General features: G+C 38.4%; 1 protein-coding gene and 1 long non-coding RNA gene across 5 annotated transcripts; one reads left to right on the top strand and one right to left on the bottom strand.

Moving 5' to 3' along the window:
- Positions 1 to 5846: 5846 nt before the first annotated feature.
- Positions 5847 to 11818, top strand: LOC140958840 (ATP-dependent Clp protease proteolytic subunit 2, mitochondrial-like). Of its 4 annotated transcripts, XR_012171843.1 has the most exons (4): positions 5847 to 6231; positions 6691 to 7118; positions 9928 to 10059; positions 10820 to 11818. XR_012171843.1 is itself a non-coding variant. In XM_073416411.1 (3 exons), the coding sequence occupies exons 1-2, from the start codon at positions 5931 to 5933 to the stop codon at positions 7107 to 7109; spliced, it is 720 nt and encodes a 239-aa protein (XP_073272512.1). In that variant the 5' UTR covers positions 5847 to 5930; the 3' UTR covers positions 7110 to 7118; positions 9345 to 9783. The 4 variants fall into 4 exon arrangements, 3 of the variants coding, with proteins under 3 accessions (XP_073272512.1, XP_073272513.1, XP_073272511.1); XM_073416411.1 differs by lacking the exons at positions 9928 to 10059; positions 10820 to 11818 and adding an exon at positions 9345 to 9783; XM_073416412.1 differs by lacking the exons at positions 9928 to 10059; positions 10820 to 11818 and adding an exon at positions 8821 to 9308.
- LOC140958841 (uncharacterized) lies at positions 7971 to 8814 on the bottom strand. Its single transcript, XR_012171844.1, has 2 exons — positions 8493 to 8814; positions 7971 to 8435 (listed from the first exon to the last, which is right to left on the bottom strand). It is a non-coding gene; the product is annotated as an uncharacterized lncRNA (long non-coding RNA).
- Positions 11819 to 12172: the final 354 nt, after the last annotated feature.

Raw genomic sequence — 12172 nt, 5'->3', positions numbered from 1 at the left:
TATATATATATATATATATACACACACACACACGGAGAGAAGCGATCATTGTAGGTGATATATGAGGGGTATAGATGTAAATCGAATCTTATTTATTTATTATTTACAAGAAATATTACAAGAGAATAGTTAAACAATATTAGAAAGTTAATTTTTTTTTTTTTTGAAATGAGAATGTCATTTATCAAATGTTGTCCTCACAATCGTGGGAAATGAAATTACATAAGATATCTAGAGGGTGATTCATAATAAAAAGATTTGCAAAAGATATGGCCGCTCTAGCAAGAGTATGAGCCACCATATTTGCTTGTCTTCTAACATGTTGAATTTTGAAAGAAGGATGTGCTTCAAGAAATTTACGGCAACCGGATATAATTGAGCCAAACTCTGTGTAATCAACATTCTTTGAGGTGATCGCATGTACTACCGTCCTTGAGTCGGTTTCAAATATAATGTCGTGGAGTTCCAGAGAGGTTGTCCATGCGATAGCATCAAGGAGAGCAAGTGCTTCGGCCTCCTTAACTTCAAACAGACCGTAATTCACATGTGTCTTGCTCACCATGAATTCACCTGCCGAGTCGCGCACCACAGCACCGAAGCCAACAGCTTGATGTTCGTTAAACAATGCCGCATCAACATTGCACTTCACATATGGATCAGGAGGTTTCGTCCATCGATCATCCGCAACCCGACGGGAACTTGAGGGTTGTCCATTTGTAGAGTTCTTTTGTGCTTGAGTCCAGTTCCATAACATATCATAGCCGAGTGAAACAATGGTTTGCGGCGGTCTAGACACACCACTCCATGGTTTCTCATTTCGATAGCGCCATATGCTCCATACTATAGCCGAGAGAATTGTTTGTGTAGCCTTGGGGAATTTATTCAAACTTTCAAATAACCAATTTGAGAATGATACTGCATCTCTTGCACAATTCGTTACTAGGTGATCAAGCTTTGCAATTTTCCAACACTCCTTTGCATATGGGCAGTCAATGAACATATGCCAATTGTTTTCCAATTCTGATTCACATATCACGCAGCAGGAAGGTACCTGTATATTCTTTGATTGAAGTTTCAAGCGGCAAGGTAGGAAGTCACGCGCTGCTCTCCAAATGAATGATCGTATTTTCGGAGGTGTTGATAATTGCCATATCTTGGACCAGTCCCCATTCTGTCGATGTACCTGCTCCTGGTTGGTAATGGTTTCCATGATGATTCTATATCCTGACTTCACTGTATAGTTACCATTTCCACTAAAGTGCCATATACGGTCATCATGTGAGGCCAGAGGGTTTAACGGAATATTCATGATTTCCTGAACATCTCGATGGGCAAAAATTTCGTGGAGCTTTCCGGTATTCCATTGCCTAGTATCTGGGATCAGCAGCTCCTTCACATACTTCACTTCCTCTTGATGATTATGCGGTGTTTGGATATAGAAGTTTCTGGAATTTCTTAGCCATGGGTGTGTCCAGATTTTTATATGCTGACCATCTCCGACTTTCCATCGTAATCCTCGAGCCAAGATCGCTTTTGAGGACCAAATACTTCGCCATATGAAGCTAGGATTTGATCCTAAGCTTGTTTCCATGAAGTCTTTTTTCGGAAAATATTTGGCTTTGAGTAATCTTGAAGATAAAGTATTTGGGTTTGAAAGGAGCTTCCAACCTTGCTTAGCATGCATGGCTAGATTATAGGCTTCGAGATTGCGGAAACCAAGTTCTCCGTTTTCCTTTCAAGTGCAGATTCTGTTCCAGTTCGTCCAATGTATTTCACTCGAATTTTGGGAATTTGTTCCCCACCAAAAGGAGTTCATCATTTTCTGAAGCTCATCGAGAAGGGAGGTAGGTAACAAGAAGACATTCATACAACAAGCCGGTAAAGCATGGGCCACTGATTTCAACAGTACTTCTTTACCTGCTTTCGATAGGCCATTTCCTCGCCAATTTTGTATACGATTCCAGAGCCGATCTTGCAAGTAACTGAAGACCACTTTCTTCTTAATACCGATCAATGATGGGAGACCAAGATAGCGTCCTGTGTCCAGCGGTTGTGACACTCCAAGTATCAAGGAGAGCTCATCTTGTTTTTGGATTTCAACATTTTTGCTAAAAAATATTCCAGATTTTCCAAAATTTATGGCTTGCCCACTAGCCCTTTCATAGATGGTTATTATCTTCCTGAATTCTGTGCATTCTTCCTTTGTTGCCCTGAAGAATATAAACGAATCATCGGCAAAGAAGAGGTGAGATATTATCGGGGCCCGACGACATATTTTAACCCCATGCAGCGTGCCTCTGCCTGCAGCTTTCTCTATCAAAGTGGATAGCCCTTGTGTAAAAATAATAAACAAATAAGGTGATAGAGGGCATCCTTGGCGCAAACCTCGTTTTGGTGTTATTGGTCCAACCAAATTTCCATTCACCCGCACTTGGTACCGCACTGTTGTAACGCAAAGCATCATGAGATCCACCCATTTATCATCAAAGCCTAGCTTAAGCATCATGAGTTTCAGGAAACCCCAATCAACGCGATCGTATGCTTTACTAATGTCAATCTTCAGTGCCACATCTCCATGTTTGCCTCGGTGTTTTCGCTTCATGTGATGGATAATCTCAAAAGCTATTATCACATTGTCGATGATTGAACGGCCTTGAACAAAAGCTGCTTGTGTCTCTGAAATTGCCTTTGGCAAAATCAGCTTTAATCGGTTTGCCATCACCTTTGCAAGCACCCTATACATGACATTACACAGGGATATCGGCCGAAGATATTTCATAGTGTTTGGGTTTGCACACTTCGGGATGAGAGTGATAATAGTATCATTGAATGTCGTTGGGAAGTTTACCTGGTTCAGCCATTGTACACCTTGCTGGAAAAATTCTTCACCCATGATATGCCAACATTTTTGGAAAAACCCAGGATTATACCCATCCGGTCCCGGTGATTTGTTTGGGTTCATTTGGAACAGCGCGTCTCGGAATTCGTCACTGGTAAAGGGGGACAACAGTGTATTATTGTCAGCTGCTGTGAGCTTTGGTTCAATCTGGTTTAGTACCTCATCATATTGGGCATTTTCGGATGAGAAGAGCTGGTCGAAATATTCACCAGCAATGCGTTCAAGATTCCGGGGATCATTGAATTCTTTGCCCGTGTCATTAGTCAGACTCTGGATTCTATTGTATGCCTTCCTCCTTGTTGCCATCGAGTGGAAAAATTTCGTGTTAAGGTCTCCTTCCTTAAGCCAAAATTGTTTTGCTCGTTGTTTCCAATATATGTCATGTTGTATTATCAAATGATTTAATCTTTGCTTCATCTCTTCAATTGTTGATACTGATTTCTTGTCTGTGAAAGAGCGCATCCTATTGATCATGGTTTTGAGTTCCTCGATACTTCTCCGATTTACTTTTGGATGTTTTTTGCTCCACTTCATTAGAGCAGTAGATAGCACATTGAGTTTGTTTGTTATCATTTCAGATGATGTTGTAGTCGCCCACATATCCGTCACAGTGCTAATGAAGTCCTCTTCCTCCATCCATCTATTCTCGAAGCGGAAAGATATACTGCCCAACTTTGTTACTTGGCCTTCAGTGACCAGGAGTATAGGTGAGTGATCTGAGCACGTAGCCATCGTGTTCTCTACAGATGCCTCTGGGAAGCGTGCTGCCCAAGATGTGGAGGCCAGAGCTCGATCAAGTTTTTCCTCCACAAAGTGTGTTTTGCCCCTTCCTTTTTCCCATGTAAACGAATGTCCTGTCATCTGAATATCTTGTAAATTACTTTGCATTACTGCCTCTCTAAAGCCGTGGATCATCCATGTTGGGCGTTCGACTTGGCCCTGTTTTTCACTCGAGTCAAGTATATGTTAAAGTCACCAATAATACACCAAGGAAGATGACTAATACGGGATAGAGCCTTGAGGAAATTCCATGCTTCTCGTCGTCTTCGTTGTTCCGGGAAGCCATAATACCCTGTTAATCTCCATTCGTCCTTTTCGGGTTCCGTAATTCTTACGTCGATATGGTTCCGTGAATACCCTGTGACCGCACATTGTTCCGAAAACTTCCACAGAACCGCAATACCTCCACTACGACCCTCTCTGTCAACTGAGAATGCCGCATCAAAGCCAAGAGAAATTCTAAGTTCTTCAATCTTATTTGAGTGTGTCAAGGTTTCATAAAGGAATATCACCACCGGCCTGTGAGCTCTCACTAGCTCACGCATATTTGGAACCGCACGAGTATGGCCCAGTCCTCGGCAGTTCCAGCTTAGGATGATCATGGCTGTCGGCAGGCCTGGAGTCCAGGCCCTGCCGATAAAAAAGGCACCACATTGGTGTTATCGTTGGTTTCCCTATCATCCTCCTTGTCCTCATAGTTTTTGCCCTGTTCAGAGGTGTCCGACTTTGTAGCGGGTTCCTTATCCATATCCATGTCTCTGTAATTTTCATTTTTGTTGCAGGCTGCCCTTCTTCTTTTTCGGTCTTCATTTAAGGTAAGCTCAATTTCCTCATCATTTATGTCTTTCTGGATGGTGGTTGATTTTGAGTTTGGTAGGTTTCCTTTCATCCGCCTAAAATCATGCATGACGATTTCTTTGTTTGGAATACCACCAATTGCTCCTGATTTTTCGGAAAATATTGGATTTCGGAATATTGTCAAATCTTCCATATTTGTCTCTTCTTTCCCTTCGCCGGAAGAGCTTCCCTCCGCCGTGGTTGGGCTTTCTCGCAACCATTTAGATGGTTTTGATGCTGCTGGTCCACGCCTCTCCGGTGCCCGTAGCCAAGTTCCCCATTCTCTTTTGATATTTTTGTCGTTTGATGAGAACATAACTTCACAAAATCTCTCAGTGTGTCCAAGGCAGCCACACACAAAGCAGAACGAGCCTAGCTTCTCGTATTTAAATTGAACGATGAACTAATTTCCATCTGGCTTTCGGATTTTCTTACATCTCTTAAGAGGTTTGCGAACATCCACATCCACCCTTATACGCATATAGGTGCGCCAGAACCCCACATTGTTCAAGCTATCGTATGTAATGAATCGTCCAGCGAAGTCTCCCAGTTGTTTTCCGATAGCTTTCGAGCTATAGCCGATCGGTAACTCATAGATTTGAATCCAGAAGGGGATGGTATATAGATCAACTTGAGTTGGTACATCACCTTGTTTAAGATGTTTTAGAATCAGGAGTTGGTTGTCATACGTCCATGGTCCTCCTTCCAGAACCCGCTCCATATCAAATTCATGAAAGAAATGGAACAAATATCGCAAAAGATCACCGATACTTATTGGTGTTTCCAACCAAACAAAAAGACCATCATAAAAACGAGAATGCTTAGTTAACACATGAGCAATCTCGTTTGCTTGTCTACGAACAAGATGAACCGATAAATTTGGGTTTACAGATAATATTTTTCGACATTACCTGATAATGTTTCTAAACTCAGTCAATTCCGCATTTGTTTCCTTCACAGCTTGGAAGACTAGGTATGTGTCGACGTCAAAGATGACAATTGAGAAATATGTGTTGCGTATCCATGACTGAATTTCAAGCAAGCTTAAAGCTTCTCTTTCTTTGATGTATCATCGTTTTTTCATCAAAGCTGTTCTGACATAATATATTTTCTATATTACACTAATAAAGTAATAATATTAATTCTTTTAATTTTTATAATAATATTAAAACCAATTGCGAATACAATGTAATTATAAGGTAAGATGACATTTGTTTTGAAGTAAAATAATTAATGATATAAATTAATAAATGTAATTTCTTAATAATGTCTTTTTTTAAAATGATTAAATAGAAATAGTAAATATCAGAAGTAAACTAAAATGTCATAATCTCCGGTTAACTAATTCACCATTTACCGTCCAATTCCGATTCCATTTCAGTGAGACGAATAAACCCTAAATCAGTGAGCGAAGATGATGCGGACGGGCTCCCTCTTCTCTCAATGGAGCCTATGGCGGCGCCCAATCTCGAAACATGTTAATGGTGGAAGATGCTACAATTTGATACCGATGGTGATCGAGCACTCGTCGCGCGGGGAGCGCGCCTACGATATCTTCTCGCGGCTGCTCAAGGAGCGCATAATTTGCATCAATGGCCCCATTGCTGACGATACCGCACACGTTGTCGTTGCACAGCTCCTCTTCCTTGAATCTGAAAACCCATCTAAACCTATTCACATGTACCTCAATTCCCCCGGTGGAGCTGTCACGGCTGGTACCCTACGCTCTCCCTGAGTTTTTTTTTCTTTTCTTTTCGCCTAGAAAACAAATCCAGGCGCATGGATTCACTCATTATAAGTTTAATGTCAATTTTGATGGTCAAGATATGATACATTTTGCTACGTTTGTAATTTGTTTTTCTCCTGAAAAAGGAGTTAATATTCATTATGCTTATTTTTATTCTTGAGCGATTGGTATAATTTAAGGGTTTTGCAAAGATGTTAATGGTGAATGAAAGGCGGTTTCCTGTCGTTTTCTGCTGATAATTTAGTTTTCCTAAGAAATGAATGTAAAATTCCCTCAGAATTATTCATGTTTATTCCTAATTTTTGGCAACTGTAATAAAGTCTCACTTTTCTCCATTTTCAAGTTTCTCTTAGGCTTAAATTGGTGAAAGAATGTCTAGCGCCTCATCTATGGTACAATACACTTCAAGTTTCAACATTTTTTGTAGGTCTTGCCATATATGATACAATGCAGTATATCCGTTCTCCAGTCAATACTATATGTCTTGGACAAGCTGCATCGATGGCTTCTCTCCTCTTGTCTGCTGGTGCAAAGGGTGAGAGGAAGTCTCTGCCAAATGCTACAATTATGATTCATCAACCTTCTGGTGGGTATAGTGGCCAGGCTAAGGATATGACCATTCACACCAAGCAAATTATTCGTGTTTGGGACTCGTTGAACGCACTATATGCAAAGCATACTGGTCAATCCATTGATGTAATTCAGAAGAATATGGACCGTGATTACTTTATGACACCTGAAGAGGCAAAGGAGTTTGGGATTATAGATGAGATCATGGATCAGAGACCAATGACGCTTGTGACAGACAGGGTGTCTGATGGTGGTAAAGATAAAAGTTCAAGCTAGTTTTTCAGCGTAAGACACCTATCTATCTGTTCTTTATTTTTACTAATTAGATTTGATGTTGTTGGTGTTTCTTTTGTGATTGGGGCAAGGGTGGTGCTGCATAATTTTTCCATGCAGTATATAGTTGCTTTGAAGGAGTATTTAGAATATGAGCATTAGCTACCTCAATAAATGACATTGAAGTATAAGCGTCAATAGTCTCACGAGAGTGGAAATTTGGATTAAACTGATTTAGAGTCTTTGTTTTTCCACAAAAAAATGAAGAAAAAATATGGTTTCATTTTCCAGCCATCCTTTTCCATTTCCATAAATAAAACCAAAAAGTTACACTCTTTACTTTCTCCAAAGCATATTATCTCTCCTTTTTTATCTTCCTATTATAACTACTTAAATTTAACTTTTCAGTGTTTTCTAAAAATGCTATATTATTCTAATGTTATACTCTAATCGATAAATATGTTTTATATTTTAACATATTCTATACACCATTAAAAAATATAGTATTATATGATATATATCTCTGGTGTGACTAATGATATCTACAGTGAAAAAGTGTCTCATTCAGAAAATAAAACCAAACATACATCACATTGTCCGCCGCATAAAAAAAGACATCCAAAAATGGCCAAAGCATTCTTGACCTTCTGAGTCCATTAGGTCAGTTTTTGCTTGAAGAGAAAGCACGATTTCATTGGTTACAACTTACAACTGACTCAAGAAAATTGTTTTTTTTGTCATTTAAGTATTCAGTCGTTGGGTTCACTACTATAATTGCTTCATTTGGTCCACTGAGTTGAGTGTCCGATTGAATCATAAGGGATGATGTGGCGGAAACAGAGATTAGATAAGGCTTGCTTTCTAAAAAAAGAATATTTTATTCCCAACAAACTTGCCTTCCTCTTCTGTCAATGTTGCCATTTTTAATCAATCAGACACATATTTGAAATGTAATCAACTTGGTTAATGAAATCTAGGAATCTAAAAGTGGGGTGCTTGTTACATAATTTAAGTGCAAAACTCAAGCGAACAAAGACCTACTCTTCTTGTGCTGGCCATGCTAATCTACTCTTGTGACTGCTCTATCTATGGCTTTTTTCTATGTGGTGTAACTGATTGATTAGAACCAATGAGCTTCTGATCACACCCATATAGTCTACTTGTTTACCAGCTATAGATTGAATGTCGAATAGAGACGAGAAAATCCTTGGATGTGACTATAACCATTGCATCATATCTAGGCTAGTTCATCTCCGTCGTATTCTTGCAATTTTAAATAAATAAAACTACATAACATCTATCACAGTGTTTTAACTGGGTAACAAGTATCTTGCAATATTATAGTGCATGGTTCATAAAATTTATGAGCCACATATAACATCCAACAAAATGTAGATTCTACTTATACTTCCTAACAATTGACTGTCAGAGCTTGTTGACCAGCGACTGACTGATACAACCAGTGTTCTATCACTCTAGGAGATCTTATCTGAAGATATATTACTTTCTTATCAAGATGGGACACAGGTTGTGTCATAGGATATGCCCATGGATATGAAGCTCAGGAACCATGAAAAAATTGAGTAAATGTGAATGGAATGACTTTTATAAATTCTGTCACAGATGGGTGTTTGTGCTTAAAGGGTCTGATCAAACTAGGATTGATTGAACCGATTGGGTTGTCTTATATTTTTTCCATCATTTAATGTTCTAGGGGATTGAGATGGCCATGGGTGTGAAGATGAGAACCATGAAATATTTGAGTCAAGTAAACGTGAATGTTCAATGGAGCAGTTCTTACAAATTCTGTCAAATATAGGTTTTTGTCTGGAGGATTGTCAGATGAGACTAAGATTGATTGAAGCATTTGGGTTGATCATCATTTTTTCGTGTGTTCTATTCTGTGGTCATTGCCTTTTTGATGATAATATTGATGTTTTTATGGTGGGAAATTGAAAATTTCTTTTCTGATCAGTGTAAAGATTTCAATGCGAAACACACAAATCCTTCTCCTTGAAGATACTTTCCAATCGAACCTTGGATACCTGTTTCGTTTTATTCCAACTCTTCTTACCATTTTGTTACTTTTTGCACTATTTTTTTTCTGTTACTGTTCCCATTGAGGTTTCTGTGTTCAATTCCATTGTGTGTTTTGTTCCATTTCCAACCTAACCATGAAGTAATTTATGTCTTCTCCTGCAACTTGTAGATGACTTTTTTGGTACAATATGCATGCAGCTGTTGCTCTCTCCTACTCCTACTAGCTACGCTAGTTTGTTTGATTAACAAGCAACTCTTAACTGAACACAAAGTTCTTGATCAGGAGTGGTCTCAAACAATTTACTGGCATGTATTTGCCGGAAGCAAATGGTTATTATGGATTGGATTGGTTGGATTTCTTCTCTCGATAGAATTTATTCTTTGGCATGTGATAAATAAGAAATAATTGGAAACAGGCTTCTGTGATATTCTTGGCCGTGTGAACTCAATTAAAATCGACGAGTTTCGTTCAGCGCATGTACTCAAAGCTTTTGTTTCAATAATTATTATGAAAATACTCTTCCTTTGTAACATGCTGACTATTCACAGATCTTTGGACATTTCTGTTGAAACAACAAACTGAGTTTTCCATACAATGCATCTAGTATATACTAATTTGTCACTAGTCTACTGATCTTGAACCTTTTCATTTTCATTCATCGTCGAAATGCGGAATCTTTGGAATCAAGTTGATCAAAATGGGAGTGCAACATAATGATTTCTAATGCTATGAGAATATGGCTCTTTTAAAATTCTAAAAATAGTACGAAACAATATGCAGTTGTGCACGGTTGGGGACTGCATGTGGTGGTGGATGCACAATAGTCATTTCAATGCATTGGTTCATTATTAGGAGTCAGAGTCCAATTCAAAGGGGCTGCCAATTCTTGGTTGATCAACGGAAACTTCAAAGGTGGTGTTGGATTTGATTATTTGAAATCATGGATTTCATCATTACATTTTTAGGGTGTGATTGTATTCAGTGGTTTGGATTTGAATAAAGAAATTTATCAAAGGATTTCCAATAAGTTTATGCGCCTGAATTTGAAATCAACCAAGATAACTTTTAAAAAAAATTTAAAATGGGATACGCTTCTAGAAGGTTTATCTAGTTTTCCTCTACTGTAATTTTTAACTAGTTTATTAAGTAATTTATTTTTCCATTGTAATAGGCTACGTTTCTAGAAGTTTTGATAAATAAAATAGGTTGTTTTTTGTTACTCCTAATGTACAAGGTTAATGTTTCTCTGAAGTTTGGTCTTGGATTTCTGAGAAAATCATGGATATACGAAGAATTGGGATATCAAGTGCCTCAAAAATTCTCTAACTAGCCACGAGTCTTTTAACTTAGGGATATCAAGTGCCTCAAAAATTGGGATATGTCTCGAATTTTAGACTCCCTTCTTCTTTTATCTGTAATAAAAACATAAATCTAAATATCTTACGAACGGACGAGTTTGTCGCAAAAAGTATATTATTTTTTTGATTAACGTAATTTACATTTTATCGTGTTAACCCGAAACTTATCAAGTATGCATCGGATGAAACAAAAAATCTAAATCTAATTGTGTAAATGGAAAAGCTATTTAAAAAAAAAAAGGCTATGATTAATCTTTTTTTTACTTGTTAAATCGACATGTTTCTGACTTTCTGTTGTTTACATTTATGGATAGGAGTTCGGCGTTCTTGTTCTATTTCAAACACTGCATGGTCCCCAGCACGTTGCCATAAAATCAATCCAAAAATAAAAAACTTCAGCATCAACGTCTTCATTTCAAAATTCACACCTCGCAACGGTCGGCTTCTCTGAGTTTCTGCGAAGATGCAGATCGCGCCTACACTCATTTCAGATCCATTTCTACCCTTTTCTTCTAATGGCGGCGATAACGTTAACCTTCCTCATATCCTCCCAATTTGGTTTACTCTCGCTCCTTATCGCAGTTGTTGGACGCGCAAACCAATTCTTTCTGTGATAAAGAAGAGAAAGCGATATGGGTTCGGAAGATCGAGTAAGATTATGATCGAATCTGCTTGTATGATTGCCTCTAAGCTTGGGGTCTTGCCCCCGCCGTTGGCGTTACTGATGAGGGAATTTGTCGGTGGAAATGGGCGTGGGGGTGGGTTCGGGGATGGATTTGGCTGGGGGGATAATGGTTGGAAAAGAAGAAGGACAACAAGAATTGGCGTGGTGGGAATTTTGTTGATTTCTTGCTTGGGGTTATGGGTTGTTTTGGGGAAAGAAATGGCAATAGACGCTGATATGTTTCTGGGGGGTTTATGTTTACTTTTGTTTGGGCTTTCGGTGAATGGGTGGAGAAAAGGGATTAAAGATTGGATCCTGGGATTCTGTTGTTGTGCTTTTTTGGGGTGTTTGGTGTCGAAGAGGGAAGATTTTCGAACATGGGTCAAGTGGTTAGGGACTGTAAACAAGAGCGGAAGAAGAAAACGAAGAGTATTTTAAGGTTTACTTACAAGTTTTATATTTTATTGCTGAGGATGAAGCTGAGTTCCCAAATCCTGGTGTTTCACAAGGAGTTTAAGTTTGCAAATCGCCATTTTTGCTTCTTTAATTTTCAATTTTTTGTTCATGTTTTTATGTGTGCTTCTTGACAGGATATGTTTTGGATTGAAGCATGGTTTCTAAGCTTTGATCTAGTATTTTTTGTGCTCTTTTATAGTCGTAAGTTCAGATAATGAAAACAAGTATATGCTGAACATTCTGTAGGTCATCTTAGTAATACAATAATTTTGGACAAATTATATCGATGAATTATATAGTTAACTTTTTTACTGCAGCTAAAGGAAGAAATATAGCTGCAATTCATAATTTTCGCATAATTAGCACTTGTTACTGGCATGACGTGAACGATAATTCTTACTGCTGAATAGCACTGAAACTTTTTTAGTTAGGCATGGCATATCATAAACACACCCAAGTATATCGAAGAAGATTTTTTGTCAACTCAAGTTACTTTAGTGGATGTATATGATCAGGCTATATAGCAAAATCCCATTTGACGGTTTGC

The sequence above is a fragment of the Primulina huaijiensis genome, chromosome 15 (genome assembly GCF_012295235.1).
Source record: "Primulina huaijiensis isolate GDHJ02 chromosome 15, ASM1229523v2, whole genome shotgun sequence".
NCBI classification, from domain to species: Eukaryota; Viridiplantae; Streptophyta; class Magnoliopsida; order Lamiales; family Gesneriaceae; genus Primulina; species Primulina huaijiensis.
This window is presented reverse-complemented; position numbering and strand designations above follow the sequence as displayed.